Genomic DNA, 21,277 nt, shown 5'->3' on the forward strand with positions numbered 1-21,277 from the left:
AGGCTCCTGTGGACGCTCCAACCTCATTCTAACAAGTTCTTTCTTGTTCACTGGAATGCTCTTCCCCTAGACCTATCTATGGCTGGCTCCTACTTGTCACTCAGGTCTCAGCTCAATGTCACTTCCTCATAGAGATCTTCCCTATCTAATCTAAGGAGTCTCTCCCTCTCTGTCACTCTACTGTATTAATTCTATTTCATTTATTCTATATAATTTGGCACCCTCAGATATCATCTTATTTATGTTTGTTGTTTCTCTCTTCCCACCAAAATGCAAGCTATACAGCTGTCCAGTGCCCAGAACAGTGACTGGCACGTAGAAGGTGCTCAACATAAATTTACTGAATGAATGAATAAAGAAGAAGGCGAGCATGGAAGCCACACTAGGGACTTCTTCAGCCCTTGAGGGAGAAGATGATAGAAAGAATGGCCCAAAGGATGGTAAAGGGATATGGAAACCTTGTCCCAAGAGAAAAATTTGAAGGCACTGAGGAAATTTCCCCTGGGAAAGAGAACACTCAGGAGGAATGTCATAACTAACCTCAAATATCAAACAGCACACAGAAGAGGAATTAGATTTATTTACTCCAGGGGAGACCCAGGGTAGATGGCTCTAAGTGAGAGGCAACAGGAGATACGGGAAACGCTTAAAGTCAAGAAAATTCAGTTCTAGTCTTGTCCTAGCTACTAATTCATTTTAATCTTTGAGGTAGTCTGTTTTCCTTCTCTAGAATGTGTGAGATAAGGAGCTAGACTGGATCAGACATGACAAATGGGTTTTACTTCACAGGCTAACTCTAATCGATTGGTAGTGGTTGCCTGGAAAACTGTGGTGAGAAGGATCCTGAAGAAATGAAGCAATGGGAATATCCATCAATGGAGAATGATTACTAAATTGGAGTATACCTCACATCAGCGGATATTATGCAGTAATTAAAAACATGCTTGATTCTGATAGCAGAATACACACATAAAACCTATACCTATGCATAGTGTTTGATCTTTAACTACCAACCTGAAGAAATGTCCTTAAGTGGACAATAATATGTACAATATAATGCCATTTTTGTAAAATGAAAAAAAACCCCTTATATATCTTATACAAGAATATCTATGTATGTATATATATAGAGAAATGTGTAGAATGATACATCCTATGTTGTTCACTTTGGTTATCTTGGAGAGAAGGAGAAATTATTAACACTCTCTTTGTATAACTTTGTACTATTTCACTAGTTGCTAGTGAATACATATTACTTTTGTAATTTTTAAAGACAAATTTAATAAAAAAAAAACTAAGGCTGCATTCTTCTTTCTGGTTCAGTGAGAAAGAGTACTGTGATTGATTACCAATGTTTGCCCTGGACACAGGACGAATGAGTGGTAGCTCATATGCCAGAAAAAATCAGTTTCCCTTTCCAGCTCCAGTATTTTGTGGCTTTCAGTCCTAAAGAGACAGCAGCTGCCTCAACAGAAGGAAGAATTTTAAAATAATGTTTCTGTCCAAGAATGGAACTGGCTGCCATGTGAGGAGGTAATAAGCTCCCTGGCTGCTGGAAGTGGTCAAGCAGAGGCTGGATGAACATCCCTTGGGAGTGGGAGGGATTCCTTCACTGGGTGGCAACTCGTAAGATAGAAGGACATGTTACTATTTCAGAAGGAACATTTGTGACAGGAGGTTTGCTATGCCAACAACATTTATGGCAAAAAGATGACCATATCCACAAACAGACCAAAGCTGTGCACACTCTTTCCTATAAACACTTTTACTAGGTTGTTACTTTTCCTAAGCAACAGTACTGTGCCCCCCAAACTGTTGACTAAACATTAATCCAGCTTCTTCCCTCAAGTCAAATGCTAGAAGCAAAGCTTTGGGACACAGCAGGATCTCAAACATGATGCTTACAACGCTAGGGTTTCAATGAAGCAGGCTGGTGAGGACTATGGTAAGTTAGAAAGCACACACCCTGTCTAAAGAGAGAAGTTACTATTTAGCCTTAGTCAACTGCTGCCACGTGGGAAAGTGGGTCTAGTACTGTTAGTGCTTAGATTTTCTTTTTTTGGTTGGGGGGGTAATTAGGTTTTTTTTTTTTAATTTTTATTTCTTTACAGAGGTAAAGAACCCACAACCTGGTGCATGCTAAGCACATGCTCTTCCACTGAGCTATACCCTCCCCCTAGATTTTCTTTTTAAGAGGAGCCAGAAATCTGGATTTTTAAATCAAATTTCCCTATTTTTAAGTGTTGGGAACTAATTCACATTAAAACAGCAACAATGAACCACTATACAGAACAAACAAAGCCTGTGGCCTGCAGTCCTTGGACCAGATAGACACAAACTCAGAAAATACCAGAAGTCCCCTAACTTTCCCTCCCTAGGGCCTAGAGAAGGGCCTACACCTTCATGATTGGTATAGAGGATCTAGTGCCCAAGGTGGTTTGGATAGTCCTCAGTAAACACTGGGGCTTTAGGTAACAGTCATTTTAAGAATTAAGTCATTCCTAAAGGAAGGGTTTCTATGTTTTGGACAGGAAAAGGATGCTGGGTGTTTGGTCTGAATGGTGACTGGAGAGGAGAACTGGTTGGCCTTCTTCCATCAAAGGGTTAGAGGCCCCCAGTTATTTCCTATCCTGGGTGCTTGGCAACAGTGAGAAAGGAAGACCTGGCTTGGTGAGATCAGCCAGGGAAAAGGCATCAGCATTGACTATGTCAAGGCATCGTACTGTGGTAGCACCTTACTATGATATATTCTGAGGGGATTTATCTGCAAAATATCCATTCCTATCTACCGCTACCAGCCCCCTAAGCTCCCTCCAGAGAATTAACTGTCTTTCTTGGATCCAGGAGTAGACATGGAGTAAAGTCTGGCCAAATAAAGTCCTTCTTAGACTTTTGCGGGAACTATAGGGTAAAATAAGTTCTCGGTTAGGGTTGCTCAGATTACACAACGTCTGATATTTCTGATTGCCACTTCTGCCACCTCACAGTGAAAGCCTATCTCAGAATGAAGCCAATACAGATGAAAGCAGTCAAGAGAGGGGGAAAAAAGAGAAACCCATTCACATCATTTGAAGACTATCTCCAGCTAGCCTGTAGCCTCCTGCCCCTCGTCTCCAAGCCAGGCTTTTCAGTTACATGGACTAAATTCCTTTTTGGTTGAGGCCAGTTTGAGCTGGGTTTCTATCATTTAAAGTTTCAACTTTAAGCCTTGACTGCTTCCATACAAGAGAAGTAACTGACCACTGCTCTGGTCTCTTTATCCTCATGTGACCAAAAATGACTCCCTGTCCTTGAGAAAAGACACTAGAGGGGAACCTCTCAAACAGCCCAACAATCTGGCTGCCATATTTGGTCTCTAAGAGACCAAGTAACCTTCTTGAGAAGCATCTTCCAACCCTGGAGGGTGGGAAATGCAGCCAAAAATTGGCAAAGAGGTTCCAGGAAAAACTATCCACTGGGCTCTTTCTTTGGCCCCAGACAGTGAGAAGCAGCTCACAGACAGGAGGCACCTCTGGAGGTAGGCTCTCTTCATTCAGAAGCAGCACTGTGGAGTTAGTCAGACCTGGCTGAAACCTGAGATCTCCTACTGATACTTACTGTGTTGATCTTTGGCAAGTAACTCAGTTTCCTCCTCAGCCAAGCTTGTTTTAAGAATGAAGTGAAACAATGTATATAAAGAAAATTAGCATGATACTTCACCTCTTCATACATCATATATTGTCATATGTCAAGCCTTGTGCTAACAGCTTTCCATGGATGAGTTCATTTGATCTCGAACACTATATACATAACGTACATATGTATACCAAAATTATTTTCATTTTATAGATGAAGAAACTGAGGCACAGGAAAGGTTAAGTCACTTACCCAAGACTACCACAACTAAGCTGAGATTTTCAAGGCTAGGCAGTCTGGCTTTAGAGCTCTTGCTTGCTCCTGCGAATAATGTCACAGTCTCCCGTAAGTTCCCTTCCACAGCCTAGAAAGTTGGGCCTAAGGGCACACCCTTTAATGCCAAGTCTCTGGACAAATAAGGGAGGGTCCTACTAGCCATCCCACCCATTCCAAGCCCTTCTAGAGCACCCACCCAGGCCTCTGAGGAACTGACACTTCGTGAACAAGTCAATAGGCTAGTTACCTAAGGTTAACTCACTATCTTGACTTAGGAACAGGAGAATGTCAGAAGCCAAGGGAGTCCAACTTCTCTCTCCTGAAAATCAACTATTATTTTCAGAAACTCCTGAAATAAGTATATAAAATATGTATATTATTGCCTCAGCCAAGAATGAAGCTTTTGTATGAATGGCCCTGGGGAAGCAAGGGAGAGAAGAGGAGAAGCCAGGCAGGCCTCCTGGAAGATAACACAGTCTGGGAAGCTCTGGGACACCTATATAACTCTGGGCAAGTGATTTCACCTGGCCGTGCCTGTTTTCACAGCTGTAAAATGGGTTTAATAACAGTACCTGAAGGGCTGTGAGGCATAAATATTCTCATAGAACTTTTAGCTATTATCATTCTGGGTTCCTCTTCCTCTAATCCTATCACGAAGTTCTGTTCTCTCTACACCCAAAATATATCAGCATCTCTCCATTTTTACTACCACCACCATATTCAGGTCACCGTCCTTTCTTATCTGGACAGAAGTACTGTCTCCTAACCACCTCCTGCTTCTATTCCTGTCCATTTTCCTTGCAGAAACCAGTAAACTTTCTTAAAAACAAAAACAGGGGGATGGGTATAGCTCAGTGGTAGAGAGCATGTTTAGCATGCACAAGGTCCTGGATTCAATCCCCAGTACCTCAACTAAAAACAACAACAACAGTCATGTCACTATCTTCCTTTAAAAATCCTCTAATAGTTTCCCAATGCTCTCAAGTGGAAATGTAAACGCCTTACCATGGCTCACAAGGCCCCATGTGATCTGGCCTCTGTCAACCACTCCAAGTTTCTATCTCTTCTGCCTCACTTATGTTCCAGCCACACTGATCTCCCTGCAGTTCCTTGAACACATCTCAGGGTTTTTGCACAGGCTGACCCCTCTACCTGAAATGTTCTTCCCCAGATCATCCCGTGGCTGGTTCCTTCTCATCAATCAGATCTGGGTTCATGTGTGCCCCAATCTTCCTCATCTCCCCAGTAAGAAGGAGTCTTTGGCCTGATAATTATTGTCAAAAGGTGTTTCTTCAAAGGCTGTAGCTCTTCCAGAAATGCCTAGACTGTAAGATTCACGAGGGAAAGGAAGGCTGTGGCTGTCTTATTCATTCACTGTTACATTCTCAATTCCTAGCATAGGACCTGGCACATAACAGACCCTTGAAACACATTTGTGAAAAACTTCTCCACCTTAAAGCAGTCCTTTCTCCACATGTAACAACGCTTAGATTAGAATGCCCAACTCCCATATCTTCCCACAACTGGTGCCTTCTCATCTTTCAGGTTATCAGGTTCAATTGCCACCTCCTCAAAGAGGCCAATTCTGACCACCCTGTGTACAGTGGCCAACCCCTTCCCCCACTCCCCGCCTTCAAACTGTTTCACTGTTTTAATTCCTTCATAGCACATATCACTGTCTGATTTCTTCTGTTTATATATCATCCCTCCATCAGAATATAAGCTTCAATAATTTCAAGACCTTGACTGTTTCATTCATTGCTGTATCTCCAGTACCTAGAAAAGTGTCTCCATAAATTGTTTAATTGCTGGAGACATTTGAGAATGCAGATTCTGTATACTGCTGTTCTGGTACTTGCTCTCAACCAGACTCTATTCAACAAATAAAACAAACAAAACTTGACTAACAGTAATCTACTTAACCCTCTATAAAGTTCTGAGCCCTGAAAATCCAAAGCTGAGGTAGGGAACTGAACACCAGTACTCTTGGATTCCACTACCCCAAGGCTACTACCCAACCAGGCCATTCATCTCATTCTTTTCTCTCCCACTGAGATCCTGAAGGAAGGTCTGATTGGATCAGACTAATCACAAACTCTCTTTCTGGATCCAAACAATCATACAGACCTGAATGACTGGGGCTAGGGAACAGTGAGGAGGATTACTATCAATACTCAGAAAGATCATGGGATGGAATCACAGTGCTATCTGGCTCAGCAAGAAAGTTCCAGAGTAAAGAACCCAAAACATGTCTTTAAGGATCTTCTGTCACCATTTCACACTTATCCAGGGAAGAAACTGTTTTCAAACTGGGGCTCCCAGGAAAGAGTTGTCTTTCCACTGAGGCTACTAAGGAGGTAGGGTTTAAGTCACAGGTTGCTGAGGGCCATCTTTGTTGCCATAAGGCAGAAACCAGTTGAGGATGAAGGTTACGTCAGTGGAGAAATGAGGAGAGATTACTGGGAAGATTGTCTGAACTCCTGGAAGCAACTAGGTATGAAGCCATCCTGGTTTTGGACTTTTCAGTAACATGAGCCAATTAATTCTCTTTTTTCATTAAACCAGTTTGAGCTAAGGTTCTGTCACTTATACCTTTAGAGCCCTGACTGATGTAAGCTTTCTTTCTTTCTTTCTTTTTTTTTTTTTTTTTTTGGCTAACACTGAGCACTTAGGTACAGGACATTGTTCTAAGTATTTTCTACATATTAACTTCTTTAATCCATATAATAATTCTATGAAGTAAGATATTATTACTTTCATTTTTTATCTGTGGAAACTAAGAATGGGAGAAGTTAAATAACTTGTCCTCGGTTACAAAAGGAGTAAGCAATGATGTGGGACGGAAAGCCTGTCTGGCCCCTGAGTCTGCATACTTAATCACTACACTACAATGCCCCATTGCACCCAACCATGTCCGAACAGAAAATCCAACTCTGACTTCAAACACTGTCATCTTGGAATGTACAGAACTCAGAGACCTTCTATTTGTGCCACCTGTCCTTAATTTCATCCTTTGTAAAATAAGGATAATCATAATTTACCTACCTTATAGAGTTCTTATGAATATGAGATAATACATGTGAAGCACTTAAACAGTGCCTGGCAGATAGTAATTACTTAATAAACACTGGTCATTAATATTATTACTCCTTGGGTCATCAAAGTGCAGCTGACAAATACAATGCAGATGGAAGAGATCTGTTTTCTTTCATCTTTGTCCTTTAGGTGAAGAGAAGAGATGCCACTGAGTGAGACATGAAGAGTCTTTTTTGTCTTTGACCCATTGCATAAGCTGCTTCCTCTGCCTGGAAGGCCACTCATCATTGTCTCAACTGTGGACAGCACCCAGCCTAAATATCACCTCTTCTGAAGTCTCTCCAATAAAGGGTGTCTTCTCTCACTGCTGAATTTCCACAGTGAGTATATAATTTGTATCTCATGTTCTAACTCATCTACCTGCCCAACCCCACGACTGTACTGTGAGCTCCCTGAAGGCAGGCCCCAGTGTTTACCTTGTGATCTTTGTTTTTTCTTCTCAATCTTAGAGAGAAACAAAATCCCTCAGAGAAAGCTGAGAGCCCTGTAGAGGTCCCAGACATATACAGGCTGAGAGGGGCTGAGAAGTCAACTAGGTTAGGGTGAGACAGATCACCAGGAATAGGACGTGGGGTAGCTCAGAATCAGGGAACAGCACAAACAGAAGTTCCACAGGTAAGAGAAGGTGGGGCAGACAGCCTCTCCTAGGAGAAGACTCAAAAGGGGCTGGAGAGAGAGAAGAAAGGAGGTTAGATTTTATGAGCAGTGAGATCTAAGGAACTTAGAAATTTCTAGGCAGGAAAGAGCTGCCCATTTGCCAATGATTCCCAGTAACATACAGAGGGCAGATCCTACCTTGTGGGATTCAGTAAGGAACAAGCTACATCCCAGTATTTTCTGAACTCCCAGTCCAGTGAGGGTGAGTGTGCAAGTCCATGAAAAACTACAAGGGAGAAGGTGGTGGTGCTCTAAGAAGTACAATGGAGGGCTCTGGGCAGTAAGACATACAGAATGAAAAGATGAGGGTGCCTTAAGGGGAGGGTGCCTATGTGGAGGGTAGATGAGGAACAGATAAGAAGAGATGGACATGTGTGTTCAAGAAGGGAGCAATTTGGAGCAGAAGCACCAAAGGCTAGGGGATGGGTTGAAGGAGTGGAGGAGAAGCCAGGAGGAGAAAGTGCTGAGGAAGGTGTGAAAGGGAACCATTCAAAGGCAGAATCTGAGTAATTGCTCAGAGGGTGGGGTAACCCTATGGAGAAGCCAGAAACCTTTCAAGGAGGGTTAGGAATCTTCTGGAGGGTGGGTACTTCACAAAGGGGACTCCCAGGAAAATGAGGGTGGGTACTAGGGCACAGGGGCACCTTCCAGGGGGCTTTCTGTGAGGAAAGGGAAATCCTCTTAGAGAGCAGTAGTTCTCAAATTTGAGTATGCAACAGAATTACCAGGAAGGTTCCTGGTAGCTGGGCCCTGCTCCCAGGTTTTCTGATTCAGTAGGGTCTGGTTGGGACCCAAGAATCTGCATTTCTAACAAGTTCCCAGGTGATGCTATTGCTGCTGGTCCAGGGACAACATTACTGTAGGGGAAGGGATTCTTTTGTGAGGAGGACTCAAAGGGGAAAAGTACGGAGAAGCCTTCTGAAAGAAAAATGGGGGGCCTTCAAGAAGAGCCCAAGGAGAGTGTTAACAGTCTTTCGGTCTCCAAAGATCTGAAGGGAGGCGTCTATGAAGATGGAACCTAAGAAAAATTGTCTGAGAGAAAGATCTCTGACAGCTGGGATTTCAAGGGGTGAGGGTATCTCTCGAGGATCTTTTTAATAAAAGGGGACACAGAGGCTCTTGAGAGGGGGAATCTGGAGGATGCTGGGGGCCTATGATGAAATAATAGGGAAGGGAAGCTCAGATTTGACAAGGATCTCTAAGCTAATTTCTGAGGAAAGGGAACGGAGGAGATCAGAGGATGTAAATATGGGTTCTAAAAGGGTCTGTCTGATAGGGCCCTGAATAAGGTTTCGTAAGTATGTCAGAGGAAGAATCTGAGGGAGAGGTCTGAGGAAGTCTCACAAAGTGCTGGGGTGGCTGATGTAGAGCAATTTTGGAGAAAATTCTCTAAAGGGTGTCTGGGGAGGTGTGGTCTTCTGCAAGAGATCCTAGGTCTACTGGAGCAAGACGACAGGTCTTTTTAGAAACAACTCTCAGAGAGCTCAGATGAGAAATCTCTTGAGTAAAGTCCTCAAAAGGATATATGCGGAAGGTGAGTCTTCTGAGGGGAATGTGGGAATGTTCAGAGGGTTTTTCAGAAAGAATTCTGGGACTTTCTAAGAAAAGGAGCTCAGAGTTATTCTGAAGCAAGACTAGGTGGTGGTGGGGGTCTTCTATAGAGGGTTCTAGAGGATTTGAAGGAAACTGTGAGGGAGAGTTCAGGGAGGGAAATAATCTAAGGAAAGTCCCTTAGTAAGGCAAGAGGTCTCTGGGTGATGATTCAAGGGGTTCTGGGGGTTGTTGGAAGGGTCTCTTGGAGGGACTTCAAGGGCATATCTCAGAGGACTCAAGGGAATTGCTGGGGTTTCTGAGAAGATATGAGGAGGTCCCAAGAAACTGCACCCCAGAGGTGTCATAAAGAGGGTCTTAGGATTTACAGGGGTTGTGAAGAAGATCTTTAGAAAGCTGATCTGAAAGGAGATCTACAAGGAGGGATTTTGAGAGGTTACCTAAGGGGGGAAGTTTTGAAAATATCAGAGAAAAGGGGGAGAGGGTTAGAAAATATCTAAAGTTAGGAAATTTTTTGGAATCCTGAAGAAGCAATTTGGGAACATTTCGTGTGGGTTACTGGGAAAGATTTGGGATACTTAACAGGGGTCAGAAGAGGCTTGTGGAATATGGGAGAAGAGTTCTCTGTAAATTTCAGGGAATCTCTGAAGGAGATTTTTGGGATAAGTGAGGAGGGTCCCAAGGGGAGACTTTGGGGGGATGCCAGGGTGATCTCTAGGGCATTTCAGGGTGGTGAGATCTGGGGAACATTAGGAGGTCTTTGGCAGAAATTTTTGGGACCTGTGGAAGAGTCCAAAAAGGAGGACTTTTGGGATATATGAAGGGCAATGTTTAAGGGAGATTGGGAGGGAGGGGGGCACCAGGAGAGTTGTGGGGATCCTAAGACATTTCAGAGAGTTTCTGAGGAAGATTTCTGGGGGACACTGGGGGCATCCTGGAGGACTCTGGGAGGGGAGGGCCTCTGAGATTTGGGGGCTATGAATGGAAAATCTCCCAGGCAATCGCTGCTAGGTGGGAGGGAAAATTCTTGGGATGCGTGAGAGGGAGGTCTGGGGGAGATTGTTGGGCTATGCGAAGTAGGTCGTTGGGGGAGATTTCTGGAACATACAGGTCAGGAGGGGGTTTCGGGGAGTCTCTGAAGGAGATTTTTAGGGAGGCTCCTGGAGAAGATATCAGACACATATTGTTGGAATACGAGAAGAAGCCTGGGGGAAAGATTTTTGGATAGAGGAGGACGACGAGGGAGCTGGGGCCAGAGGGAGGTTCTCTGAGGAAGATTCCTGAGGCTTATGACGGGGTCTGGAGCAGACGTGGAAATAGCTGGGGTGGTCTCTCGGGATACCTTTCGGACGGCGTTCGGGCGGATTCGGGGGGGTCAGTGGGCGTGCCCACCAGGAGGTGTCTGAGGTAGACCTGGGGGGTCACGAGGAAGGGCCGGATCCCAGCCATCCCGAGGGGCAAGGATTTCGCGGAGAAGCTCGCGAAGCGGCCTGTGAGGGCGACTCGGAGGCGGGGGATTCTCTCGACGGCCGAGACCCCCGAGGCCCGCGCTCCGCGCCCACCGCCGCCGCCCGCGGCCTGGGGTCCCTGAGGGGGCGGGGCCGCCCGCGGGGCCTGGGGAGCCCCGAGGTTGAGCCCCGAGCGCCCCGACCCGCCGCCGCCCCGCGTCCGCCCGACCCGGACCGTCACTCACCGCCTCGGCCTCCGCCGCTGCCGCCGCCGCCGCCGCCCAGGCCTCCTCGGGCAGCAGCCGCCGCCGTCGCCCCCTCTCCGGCCCGCGAGCTCCCCTCCCTCCTCCCGCACCGACCACCGCCGCCGCCGCCGTCGCGCTGCGTCACCGCGCCGTGCGTCACCGCCCCTGGCTCCGCCCCGACGGGACCGTCGCGCGCCGGTATTAGCTGACGCCGTGGTGACGAACGGCGCGCCCGCCAACGGGCGGCGAGGGCAGCCCGAAGGGCGGGAGGTGTGCGCCGATAAAGGCGGGGTCGCGAAGGAGCGGGGGGCCGCGGGGGTTGAACGAGGCCCACGAGGCCCGCCCCCCGCTCTGTGGGATTGGTTAGCCTCGCGGCTGACGGGCAATCGGCTCGGCGGGCGGGGAAGGGGCGGGGCGCGCGCTGCGTTGCCATGGGCAACGGGCCCGGCAGAGCCCGCGATTGGGCCTCCCGGCCCGCAGGGGGCAGTCTCTCACCGTCTACCTCAGCGACAGTGAGCTAAGTCACAATTCCTGATTCTGGCGTTCAAGGCCCGGTTCCGCCCCACTTGCAAGCCGCGTCCGAGGCCTGGGCCCGACCTGGCCCGGACTGTCCAGGTTCCGAGTTGGTACTCCGGCTGGGAGTCTCAACTTTCCCACCGCACCCCTCTGTGAGCCTGACTGTCAAATGGGAGTAGGAGACGATGCATATAAAGCGCCAGACACAAAGCAGGCCGTCAATAAATGGGAGTTGTTGCTATGACTATTGTAATCTGTTCATTCCACACACTGCCCTGGATTGGAGCGAACTAAGCAGAACCAGGGCCCTCATTCAGAAGGCTCCCAGGTGACCTAGACGTGACTTGTTAGAGGGACTAAAAGAATTGCTGTCGGAGTGGAATGTTGCTTTCAAGGAAGGGAGTGGTGGGAAATAAGCCGCGGCCAGAAGTTTGGCCACTTGGGAAAGTTTGGACTTGTCCCGAGGGCAATGAAGAGCCATGGAAAGGCTTCAAGCCAAGGAGAGTAAGTGGGGGGTTGGAAAGTTGTCCTTGGCTTCTATTTGGATGGAGGGACTAGAACAAGAGCTGTGAGTCCAAGGAGGCAGCTTGGGTGGGAGAGGGGCGTTTGCACCAGGGACGGACTGTGGGAAGGGGAGGAGGAATAGGTAGGAGGAATGAATGCTCAGGAGGCTGAGTGAATCTGCCCTAGGACTAGCTGGCCGCAGAGGGGAAGGGAGGGAGAAATCCAAGACAAGGTCCCCTGGCTGGAAGATTGGGGGTGGGTGGGTTTGGAGGCCTTCCCTGAGAAGGAGACAGAGGAGAAGCAGGTTTGGAAGATGCTGAGCCCAGCATGGGCCACCCAGCATCAGGGTCCAGAAGGCTGCACAACTTCTGGGTCTGGGCCTTAAGGGAGAAACTGGGGCTGGAAACCAAGATTTGAGGATGATCAAAGATGGTAATTGAAGCTGTGGGAGTTAGTGACCTAGCCTGGGGAGGATATGAAGGATAAATGGAGGCAAGGACCAGACTCTTGAGAGGAGACACACAAGGTTTGAGCAAAGGAATTGACACTCAGCGAAGATTGAGAAGGAGCATTCACAGAGAGAGAGGAAGAAACCAGGAAAACAGTGCTTCTTAGATGCTATGATGAAAGGCTATTTAAAAACAGTGTGGGGCAATATCATAAACTCCAAACACTACCGTTTAAACAACAACTTTCACACTATATAGAATGATTGTGCTCCAAGGATGCTGGTTCGTTTATTCAATAGTATTTCTTGAGTACTTTAGACTTGGCAGGCACTGATTAAAGTGCTAAAAATTCAACAATGAACAAGGCAGGCAAAAATCTCTGTCTTCATGAAGCTTATACTCTAGTTGGGGGAAGAAAAATAAAACAATAAAAACCTACAATGTAGCTTGGTGATAAGCACTATAGAGAAAAATTAAGCAAGCTAAGGGGATTGACAGGTAGAGTCAGCACTATTTTAGATGGGGATAGTCCTATTGGATCAGGTGACATTTGAACAGAAATATGAAAGAGTAAAGGGGTGAACCAAGAAGGGAAAAAGGGTTCCAGAAAGAGGAACCTGCAAGTGCAAAGGCCCAGTGGCAGGATCACTCACAAAACCACAAAGAGGCTAGTGTGGCTAGAGAGGAGTGAACAAAGAGGAGAGTATTGAAAGGGACGTTCCAGGAGATAATGGAGGAGGGGTTGGTGGCAGATTACTTCATATTTTAAAGGCCACTGTAAGGACTTTTGCTTTGCCCAAATAATATGGCAGCCATGAGAGGGTTTTGAGAGAGTAGGTATGTCACCTGACTGAGGTTTTATTAGGATCTCTCTGGCAGTCCTATGAAGAATAATGTAGGGAGTGGGGTGAGAGCAGGGAAACAGAGGAGGCTGCTGTGGGAGTTCAGGCAGGAGTTGAAAGTGGCAGGACCAGAATATGAGCTGTGGAGGGGGAGAAATGGGCCGTTTCTGATTATATTTTGAAGTTCAGAGCTGACAAGTTCTAAGATACATTGTCAGAGGAAAGAGAAGGGTCAAGGAAGACCAAAGCATCCAGACGGAGATGTCAGGTTGGCGGCTGGATATAAGATCCTAGAGTTCAGGGTGTGGCCCAGGCTGGAGAAATAAGTAGGGTATCCCCTTTTGGAAACCAAGAGACTGATGCGATCATGAAGAGGAGAAGGTGGCTGGAAAAGAGAAAGGGACCCAGGACTTAGCCCTGGGACACCCCACTATTAAAAGGAGGAATCAGTGTGAAAGGCTGAGATCCAAAGAGCTAGAGGAAGACTGGGTCAGGGTGGTGTCCTCGAAGCCAAGGAAAGAATGTGTTTTGGGGCACAGGGAGTGATGGATGGTATCAGGCGCAGCAGATGAAGACTGAGAATTGACCATTAGATCCAGCACCACCGTGGTCCTTGGTGGCCCTGACACTGTATGCCATTGGAGAGGGACAGGAGTGAGTCTGCTAGGAGAGTTAAAGAGAAAGTTGGGAGGAGAAATTGGAGGCAGCAAGTATGGATAATTCTTTCAAGAAGTTTTCTGAAAAGGGAAGGAAATGAATGGGCAGTGGCTGGATGGGAGATACGGTTTTTTGTTATTGAGATGGAAGAAATAACACTGTGTGTAGTCTGAGGAAAAAGATGGAGTAGAGATGAAGACATGGATGGTGCAGAGAGAAGGAGAGTAGCTGCAGCGATGCCCTTGAGTAGGTGAGAGAGTGGGATCCATTACCCGAGTAGAGGGTAGCGGGGAGGAAAAGATCTACCCACTACTGTAGAGAGAAGCCAGCACAGTGGACCCGGCACAGTGGTCCCGGCACAGGGGCAGGGTGCTGGGTCCTGGGAAAATTCTCTATTGTTTGCTCATATTTTCTCACTGAAATACACAGGGAGTTCTCATAAATTACTTCCCTTTTATTTCTCCTTTATATGACACTTAGGACATTGTATTGATTTTGGGGAGAATTTATGTGTATCAGTAGGTTACCTCATCTAGGAATTTCATTTCAGGTTGGAAAAGGGAGCCATACAAAACGCTCTTAACAGAAAAGGAGGTACTGATCTGACGGAATGGAATACAACTATTGTAGGGCCCATCATAAGGCAGGCCCAGGTGGTTGAATAATTACAGGAAAAAATTCACCATTACTAGGATACTGTGGAGTCACCTCTCTCTCCTCCACTGCCCTATCAATATAATAGATGGCTGTTTGACCATCAAACATCTCTAAGCAACCCTTTTCAGCTCTGAAATTAAAATATCCCAGATGGGGAGAAATCCAAGAATGCTTCCTGGAGGAGGGGAGGAGCTAATGAATTCATTATTCTTTATTGTGTATTGAGTGTGTCCACCAAGCTGGAAGACATGTGAAGCTGTTTTATCCTTATAACAATCCTGAATCAGAGGGGTGAATTTACTTAGCTAGGGCCACACAGCAAGGCAGCATTTGAACCCCGGTCTGGGTGATTGCAAAGCCTGGGAGGTCCTAGCAGATGAGGGGAAGGAAGGAGAGGGAGGAGCCCTCTGTGACAGTTGTCCCAGAATGGGCATAAACAGGATGTGGTATGGGATGAAACCTTTCCCCTACCCCACACTCCACCCCCCGGAACCCTGGTCCCCACCCCCAGAAGACAGCGGAACAGAGAAAAGAAGAGGCCTGTGGATAGAAAAGTCATGGTGGGGGCCAGGGTCGAATGGGAAGAGCTGGGGCTGGAGTGGGGCTGGGGCTGGGAGGATGCCTGGGTGAAAGTCGGGCTGTGGAAGGGAGGTAAGGGGCTGGGGAGAGACCCCACTATGGCAAAGGGCCTGGCTGGGTAAGAGAGGGGTGGTTCCGGGTTTCACCCCAGGCAAGCAGATCCTTCCCTGGGTCTCCCTGGGTGTTGCCCAAGGGCACCTGCTGAAAGAGCCTGAGTCCAGCCTCTGCTCTGCAAGGAGAAGCATCCACCCTGAGGAAAGTGTATCTTTTCCTACTGTTCACAAAGGCAGCCTACAGGCTTTCGGACCCTCCATTAGTAGATAGAGAAACTAAGGTTTGGGGAAGAGGACAGACTGAGGCCAGGCGACTCAGATCTTGTTGGGCTCCTCTGGCAGTCCGACTCCCTGGTGGTGTGCGAGGTGGACCCTGAGCTAAAGGAAAAGCTGAGGAAATTCCGCTTCCGAAAAGAGACAGACAATGCAGCCATAATAAGTGAGTGTCACCTTCCCCCTGGAAGGCTGGGGGGTGGGGACAAGCATGGAGGGCTGGGCTAGTGTCCTTGATGGGTGGGAGGGGCGTCTAACTCCTGTGTACCATCCCTCCCCAGTGAAGGTCGATAAAGACCGGCAGATGGTGGTGCTGGAGGAAGAATTTCAGGTGAGGAGGCTGGGGGGTTGGGACCCCCAAGAAGTGCTAAGGGGAACTGGTGCTAAGAGCCTGGTACTAGGGGCCAGAAAGACCTGGAGGTCAAGTCCCAGCTTAACTGTGACCCTAGGCAAGAGACCTCAACTGTATGGGTCTCTGTTTCCTCATCTGTGAAATGGGGATAACAGTACCTACCTTTCTGGGTTGTCTGTGGATTCAATGATTTAATCCTTACAGTGGGTTTAGAAGAAGGCCTAGCATGTAACATATGTTCAATAAAGTGATGGTGATGATTCTTTATTAGCCCTTGAAAGAGATAGATTAACAAAAAGCTAGCAGAAATCCTTTATAAAGGGTAGACTTCACACTATCTTGGCCTCACTGTCTTTATCAGTAACGGGGATGACAATAAGGCTTACTTCATAGTGTGGTAAGGATTTAGGAGGAAGTCCATGAAGACTGAGGCCAGGGCTATTTGACCGGGAAGAGGGACAGGCTAGGAGTTGGGTTCCCTCAGGGCCTCTGAAAGGATATGTAGTGAAGTGGTTATGACTTGAACCTAGATTCCACTGTGAACTCTGCCGCTATCTGTGCAACCTTGGGCAAGTGTCTTAACACCTCTGGGCCTCAGTTTGCGCACCAGTAAAATGAGGACAATAATAGGACCTACCCCACAAGGTTATGGGAGAGATTGATAGGTTAATCCATGTGTATTTCTTGGACAAGTGCCTTGGCACACAGTTAAGTGTTTATTTAATGGCAGTCTTTTCTTCTCTCCTTCCCACCCCTCGCCTCGACCCCCAGAACATTTCTCCAGAGGAGCTAAAAATGGAGTTGCCTGAGAGACAGCCCAGGTATCCTGGGGGAAGGAAGGGGACGGTAAGGCAAGGGGAGAGGGGTGATGATGGAGGTACAGACCGAGGAACTGCTGGGGGTCCAGTCCTATTCATGGGCTCAGGAGCTATGTGTTTGAGGTCAAGAGTTCACACCCCAGGACTTTTGGTTTGTATGCTAATTTTTTTTAATGAAAGTACAGTCGATTTACAATATTGTGTTAATTTCTGGTGTACAGCATAATGATTCGTTTATATATATTTGTTTCTTAATTATATATATTTCTTTCCATATTCTTTTGCATTATAGGCTATTACAAGGTATTGAATATAGTTCCCTGTGCTATATATACAGCAGGACTTTGTTGTTTATCTGTTTTGTATATAGTTGTGTACTAAAAGTTTATTGCAGAATTTTATACTAATAATCACGTGATGTTAAAGTTTGCTTTTTTGGTATAAACTTTACCAGGTTTTGTTCTCAATGATGCATTTGCTTCATTTTTTTAAAAAGTAAAAATTTCCTTCTTTTTGTGTTTTTTTTTTTAACTTTTTTGAGGGGGGAAGTAATTAGGTTTGTTTGTTTGTTTATTTATTCAACGGTGGTTCTGGGGATTGAACCCAGGACCTCATACATGTGCTCTACCACTGAGCTATACCCTCCCCACCAAATTTCCTTATCTTTCAATGCTTGGGAATATTTTGAGTAACAAAAGATTTACTTGACCTTTAATGACTGGGGAGAATCCTGTGTGAAACCACGGGAGTCTGGTGCTTTTGGTGTGTGCAGGAACTTTTTGACACTTCAATGAAAATTGATCTGTTTAGATTTTTCATCTCGAATGGGGTGAATTTTTGGGGCCCTGGGACTTTGAGCCTCAATCTCAGGGTCTAGATCAGCCGGGACCAGCTGCCCTGGTGTCTGACAAGTGTGGTCACACAGGGCCCCATAACCATAAGGGTGCCTTGAAAATGGGGCTTGATGCTCTGTGGTTGCCTGCTGTCTTGAAATTCTTTATAGTTTTATTTGTGAATCTGAGTTTTGTGTGCTGGGACAGTGGAACATGTGCCGGGGCCTTGGAGCCTCCTTCAGCTCACATGGGGTCCCACCTCCAGCCCTGGTGGGTTCTCAGGTACCCACTCCCACTGCTGCTCAGTTGATGGCTGCTCCCCTCTGCAGGGGGCCTGAGTGCAGATTCAGGGAAGGTCAGGGTCAGGGTTGGCACCCACCCTCCTCATGACAATTTCCAGGGTGCACCTATGAGCATCTCCACTGCCCCCTACTTCTGCCCCATGAGTATCCCTATGCCCAAGAGAGCATGACTTTAACTAGCAAATTTTCAAAGACCATGATCAGTCTGGAGAGAGGCTGCAGAAGAAAGTAAAAAGGCTTTCTCCTGCCTTTATAACAAGAGGCCCTGCATTTTCATTTTGCACTGGGCCTGGGAAATTATGTAGCTGGCCCTGGTCTCAGCCCCAGGTTCTAGAGCACTGGACAGTAAAGCATAGTTGTTGAGCACTTACACTCTAGCACTGAACTTCCTGGGTTCATATCTATCCACAGGGGGACAGGGTCTAGCTCAAGTGGTAGAGCACATGCTTAGCATGCCCAGGGTCCTGGGTTCAATCCCCAGTACCTCCTCTGAAGATAAATAAACCTAATTACCTCCCCACTGCCAAAAAAAATTGTCGATTCTATCTATCGAAACTTGGGTGAGTGACTTCACCTCTCTGAGCCTCAGTTTTCCCATCTGTAGTATGGGGATAATAATAGTACCTACATTGTAGGGTTGTCTATTTCTTAAGCCATTTTTTCTTAAAATTTTTTAATTGAGGTATAGTTGACATATAACATTATATTAGTTTTAAGTGTATAACATAATGATTTGATATTTGTATGTATTACGAAATGTTCACCACAATAAGCCTAGTTAACATCTGTCAATAAGCCTCTATTAACACCATACATAGTTACAAAAAAATTCTGTTTTTCTTGTGATGAGGGCTTTTAAGATCTACTCTCTTAGCAGCTTTCAAATATACAATATAGCATTATTAACTAGAATTATGATGCTGGGCATTAAATCCTTAGGAATTATTTCCCTTATAACTGGAGGTTTGTGCCTTTTGATGCCCTTCATCCATTTGACCTACCCCCCACCCTCCACCTCTGGCTACCACCAATCTGTTCTCTGTGTCTATGAGCTTCGTGGTTTGTCTGTTTTTATTTTTTAAATTTGACATATGAGATCATAAAGTATTTATCTTTCTCTGACTTATTAACATAATAACCTCAAGGTCCATCCTTATTGCAAATGGTAAGATTTCATTCTTTTTATGACTGAATAGTATTCTATTATACATATTATATACATATAATATATATATATAAATATATCTTCTTTATCCATTCATCTATCAATGGACACTTAGGTTTTTTCCATTTCTTGGCTATTATAGATAATGCTGCAATAAACATGGGAGAATGTATATCTTTTCTCAAATTACTGTTTTCATTTTCTTTGATAAATACCCGGAAGTGGAATTGTTGGATCATATGGTTGTTCTATTTAGCATTTGCTATTATTATTATTTTTGGTATATTACTATTATTTTTAAAAAATCACTTATTATGTTTGAGGCCAGTACACTGAGTCTCAGTTGCTAACCGTAGGTTCTTAGACTCAGGAAAGATTTCAAGGTTGTGGACTCAGGCCAAGTCCTGGGTTTGAATTCCCTCTCACCGCTGCAGGTTCGTGGTTTACAGCTACAAATACGTGCACGATGATGGCCGAGTGTCCTATCCCTTGTGTTTCATCTTCTCCAGCCCTGTGGGTGAGACACAGCTCTGCTCATCCTGAGAAGAGGGTCTTGGATTCTGTGTGTGGGTGTGTCAGTGTGCGTTTGAATGCAGGTGTGTGTGTATGCATGTATGTGACTGGTGACTGTGTGTTGTGGGTGAGTCCTGCCTGAGAGTGTGGTGGGTGTGGTGTGTGAGTGCGAGGAGTGCAGTGGGGTGGAGGTGAGGGTTCAGATTCCTCAAGAGTGCACCCATCCAGCCCATCCATCCTCCTCAATCCTGAGGCACCTAAGCAAACCCACCTCTTCCTTTTACCTAGAAATCCCTTGCTGGCCCCCAAACCATCTCCAGGGACCCTAGAATAACTTCAAACACCCAAACAAAACTGGAGACTCTGGATATAGCTTTTAGGGACCTCCTTAGAACAGTTCCTGGGGCCCTCAGAAAACTCCAGGGCCTGCAGGACATTACTAGGGCTTTAGAGAACACTCTGGCATCCCTCAGTTATGTTTCCTTCTCTTATTTGCCACACAGGCTGCAAGCCCGAACAACAGATGATGTATGCAGGGAGTAAAAACAGGCTGGTGCAGACGGCAGAGCTCACAAAGGTCTGGGCCTGGGGCCGAGGCTACTGAGAGTGAGGGAGGAGGGAGCTGGGGGTCTAGGCTCCTAGGTCTGAGCGGGGAGGTCGAGAGTGGGGGCGGTGGAGGGGCTGGGTCTGATGGAGGAGGAGGTTAAGGGTTTGGGCTCTGAGTCTGAGGGAGGAGATGGCTGGGGACCAGGACTCTTGGTCTGAGGGAGAGGGGCCTAGAGATCTGGGTTCCTGAGCCTGAGGATGGAGGGGGCTGGAGTCCTGGCTGTTTCAGTTCCTGAGTGAATCATAATACTGAGCACTTTCTCTGCCCAGGTATTTGAAATCCGCACCACTGAAGACCTCACCGAGGCCTGGCTCCAAGAAAAGTTGTCTTTCTTTCGTTGACATCTTGGTTCCAAGAAAAGTTGTCTTTCTTTCATTGGCCTCTGGGCTGGGGACCTGAATACCTGATGTCTTGAACCCCTAGGACCTGAACATCTGAGACCTTAAAGAAATTAAAACGCAAGAACTCAGAGACCCTCAGTTCTGGTTGGGCTTCCGTTCCTCTTCGAGGCACTAGGTGGCAGTCCTGCAGTACCAGCCTTGGGCCAGCAGAGGGCAAGCAGATCCAGTGGATGCCAGCTGAGACCTGGGAGGAAAGGAGGCTACAATACCTGTTTCTCTGAAAGAAAGGGAGGGGTCTGTAGGATTTCCCAAGGGAAATAGGGGAGGCCTGGGTCTCCTGAAGGAATTGGGGAATATCTAGTTCTGTAGAGGGGTCAGTCCCAAGGGGAAGAAGGACACCTGGGTCCCTGAGAGTAAGAGGCAGAGTGCTTGTCTGGCCTCCTCTTCCCTTCCCACTCCACTTCTAGGGGCTGGCAGGTATTACCTTGCACCTCTGCTAATTCCCTCAGTGAGCCCCCATTTTAAGGAAGAAAAATTGTTGAAGGATCAAATCTAATAGCTTCATGGGCTGGGGAGTTGCTGGGGTGTGTGGTGTGAGTGGTTTGGTAGGACTGAGGGCCCAGGTTTGGGAAAGGCAAAGAGGATCCAGGACTCTCAGTGGACCCCTGAGCAGTCTGAGGTTGAGGAGGCAGGAAAGGGACACCTATCTGCCCCGTCTGGAGATTCTTTTTTCTTTCTCTGTCATCTCTGGGTGTTTGACTCTCTCAGGCTTTCTGTCTGTTTCTGAAGGACATTTATTCAGCACCCACAGTGTACCAGGCTCTGACGATTCTGAGGTGGGCAGGTCTTTACAGAGTTGAATCACTCTGTCTCTCTGCTTCTCCTTCATGCCTCTATTTCCCTCTCTGTCCCCAGATTCAGGGACTTG

At 46.6% G+C, this 21,277-nt stretch overlaps 2 protein-coding genes across 10 annotated transcripts in view; one reads left to right on the forward strand and one right to left on the reverse strand.

The window, feature by feature from the left end:
- The window catches only part of SAMD4B (sterile alpha motif domain containing 4B), a 35,654-nt gene extending 24,628 nt beyond the window's left edge, over positions 1 to 11,026 (reverse strand). Inside the window, exon 1 of one of the 2 annotated variants that reach the window (XM_072967092.1) lies at positions 10,889 to 11,026. The gene's annotated coding sequence lies outside the window, so the exon portion shown is untranslated. The remainder of the gene's footprint in view (positions 1 to 10,888) is intronic. The other variant, XM_072967091.1, reaches the window with a different exon arrangement.
- Positions 7,132 to 20,487, forward strand: GMFG (glia maturation factor gamma). Of its 8 annotated transcripts, none has more exons than XM_072967099.1 (7): positions 7,132 to 7,307; positions 15,488 to 15,584; positions 15,700 to 15,749; positions 16,542 to 16,591; positions 19,323 to 19,405; positions 19,905 to 19,978; positions 20,278 to 20,487. In XM_072967099.1, coding segments are annotated over exons 2-7 (330 nt in total). In that variant the 5' UTR covers positions 7,132 to 7,307; positions 15,488 to 15,583; the 3' UTR covers positions 20,350 to 20,487. The 8 variants fall into 8 exon arrangements, with proteins under 8 accessions (XP_072823200.1, XP_072823197.1, XP_072823198.1 ...); XM_072967096.1 differs by lacking the exon at positions 7,132 to 7,307 and adding an exon at positions 8,879 to 9,178; XM_072967097.1 differs by lacking the exon at positions 7,132 to 7,307 and adding an exon at positions 10,997 to 11,732.
- Positions 20,488 to 21,277: the final 790 nt, after the last annotated feature.

Source organism: Vicugna pacos, chromosome 9 (assembly GCF_048564905.1).
Source record: "Vicugna pacos chromosome 9, VicPac4, whole genome shotgun sequence".
NCBI classification, from domain to species: Eukaryota; Metazoa; Chordata; class Mammalia; order Artiodactyla; family Camelidae; genus Vicugna; species Vicugna pacos.

Excerpts from the sequence above, each read along its gene's own strand:
- GMFG (XM_072967095.1), top strand. The coding sequence starts at position 11,786 with ATGTTGCTTTCAAGGAAGGGAGTGGTGGGAAATAAGCCGCGGCCAGAA. Across the intron at positions 15,585-15,699 it reads AGACAATGCAGCCATAATAA|TGAAGGTCGATAAAGACCGG; the intron begins GTGAGTGTCACC and ends ATCCCTCCCCAG. Across the intron at positions 16,592-19,322 it reads TTGCCTGAGAGACAGCCCAG|GTTCGTGGTTTACAGCTACA; the intron begins GTATCCTGGGGG and ends TCACCGCTGCAG.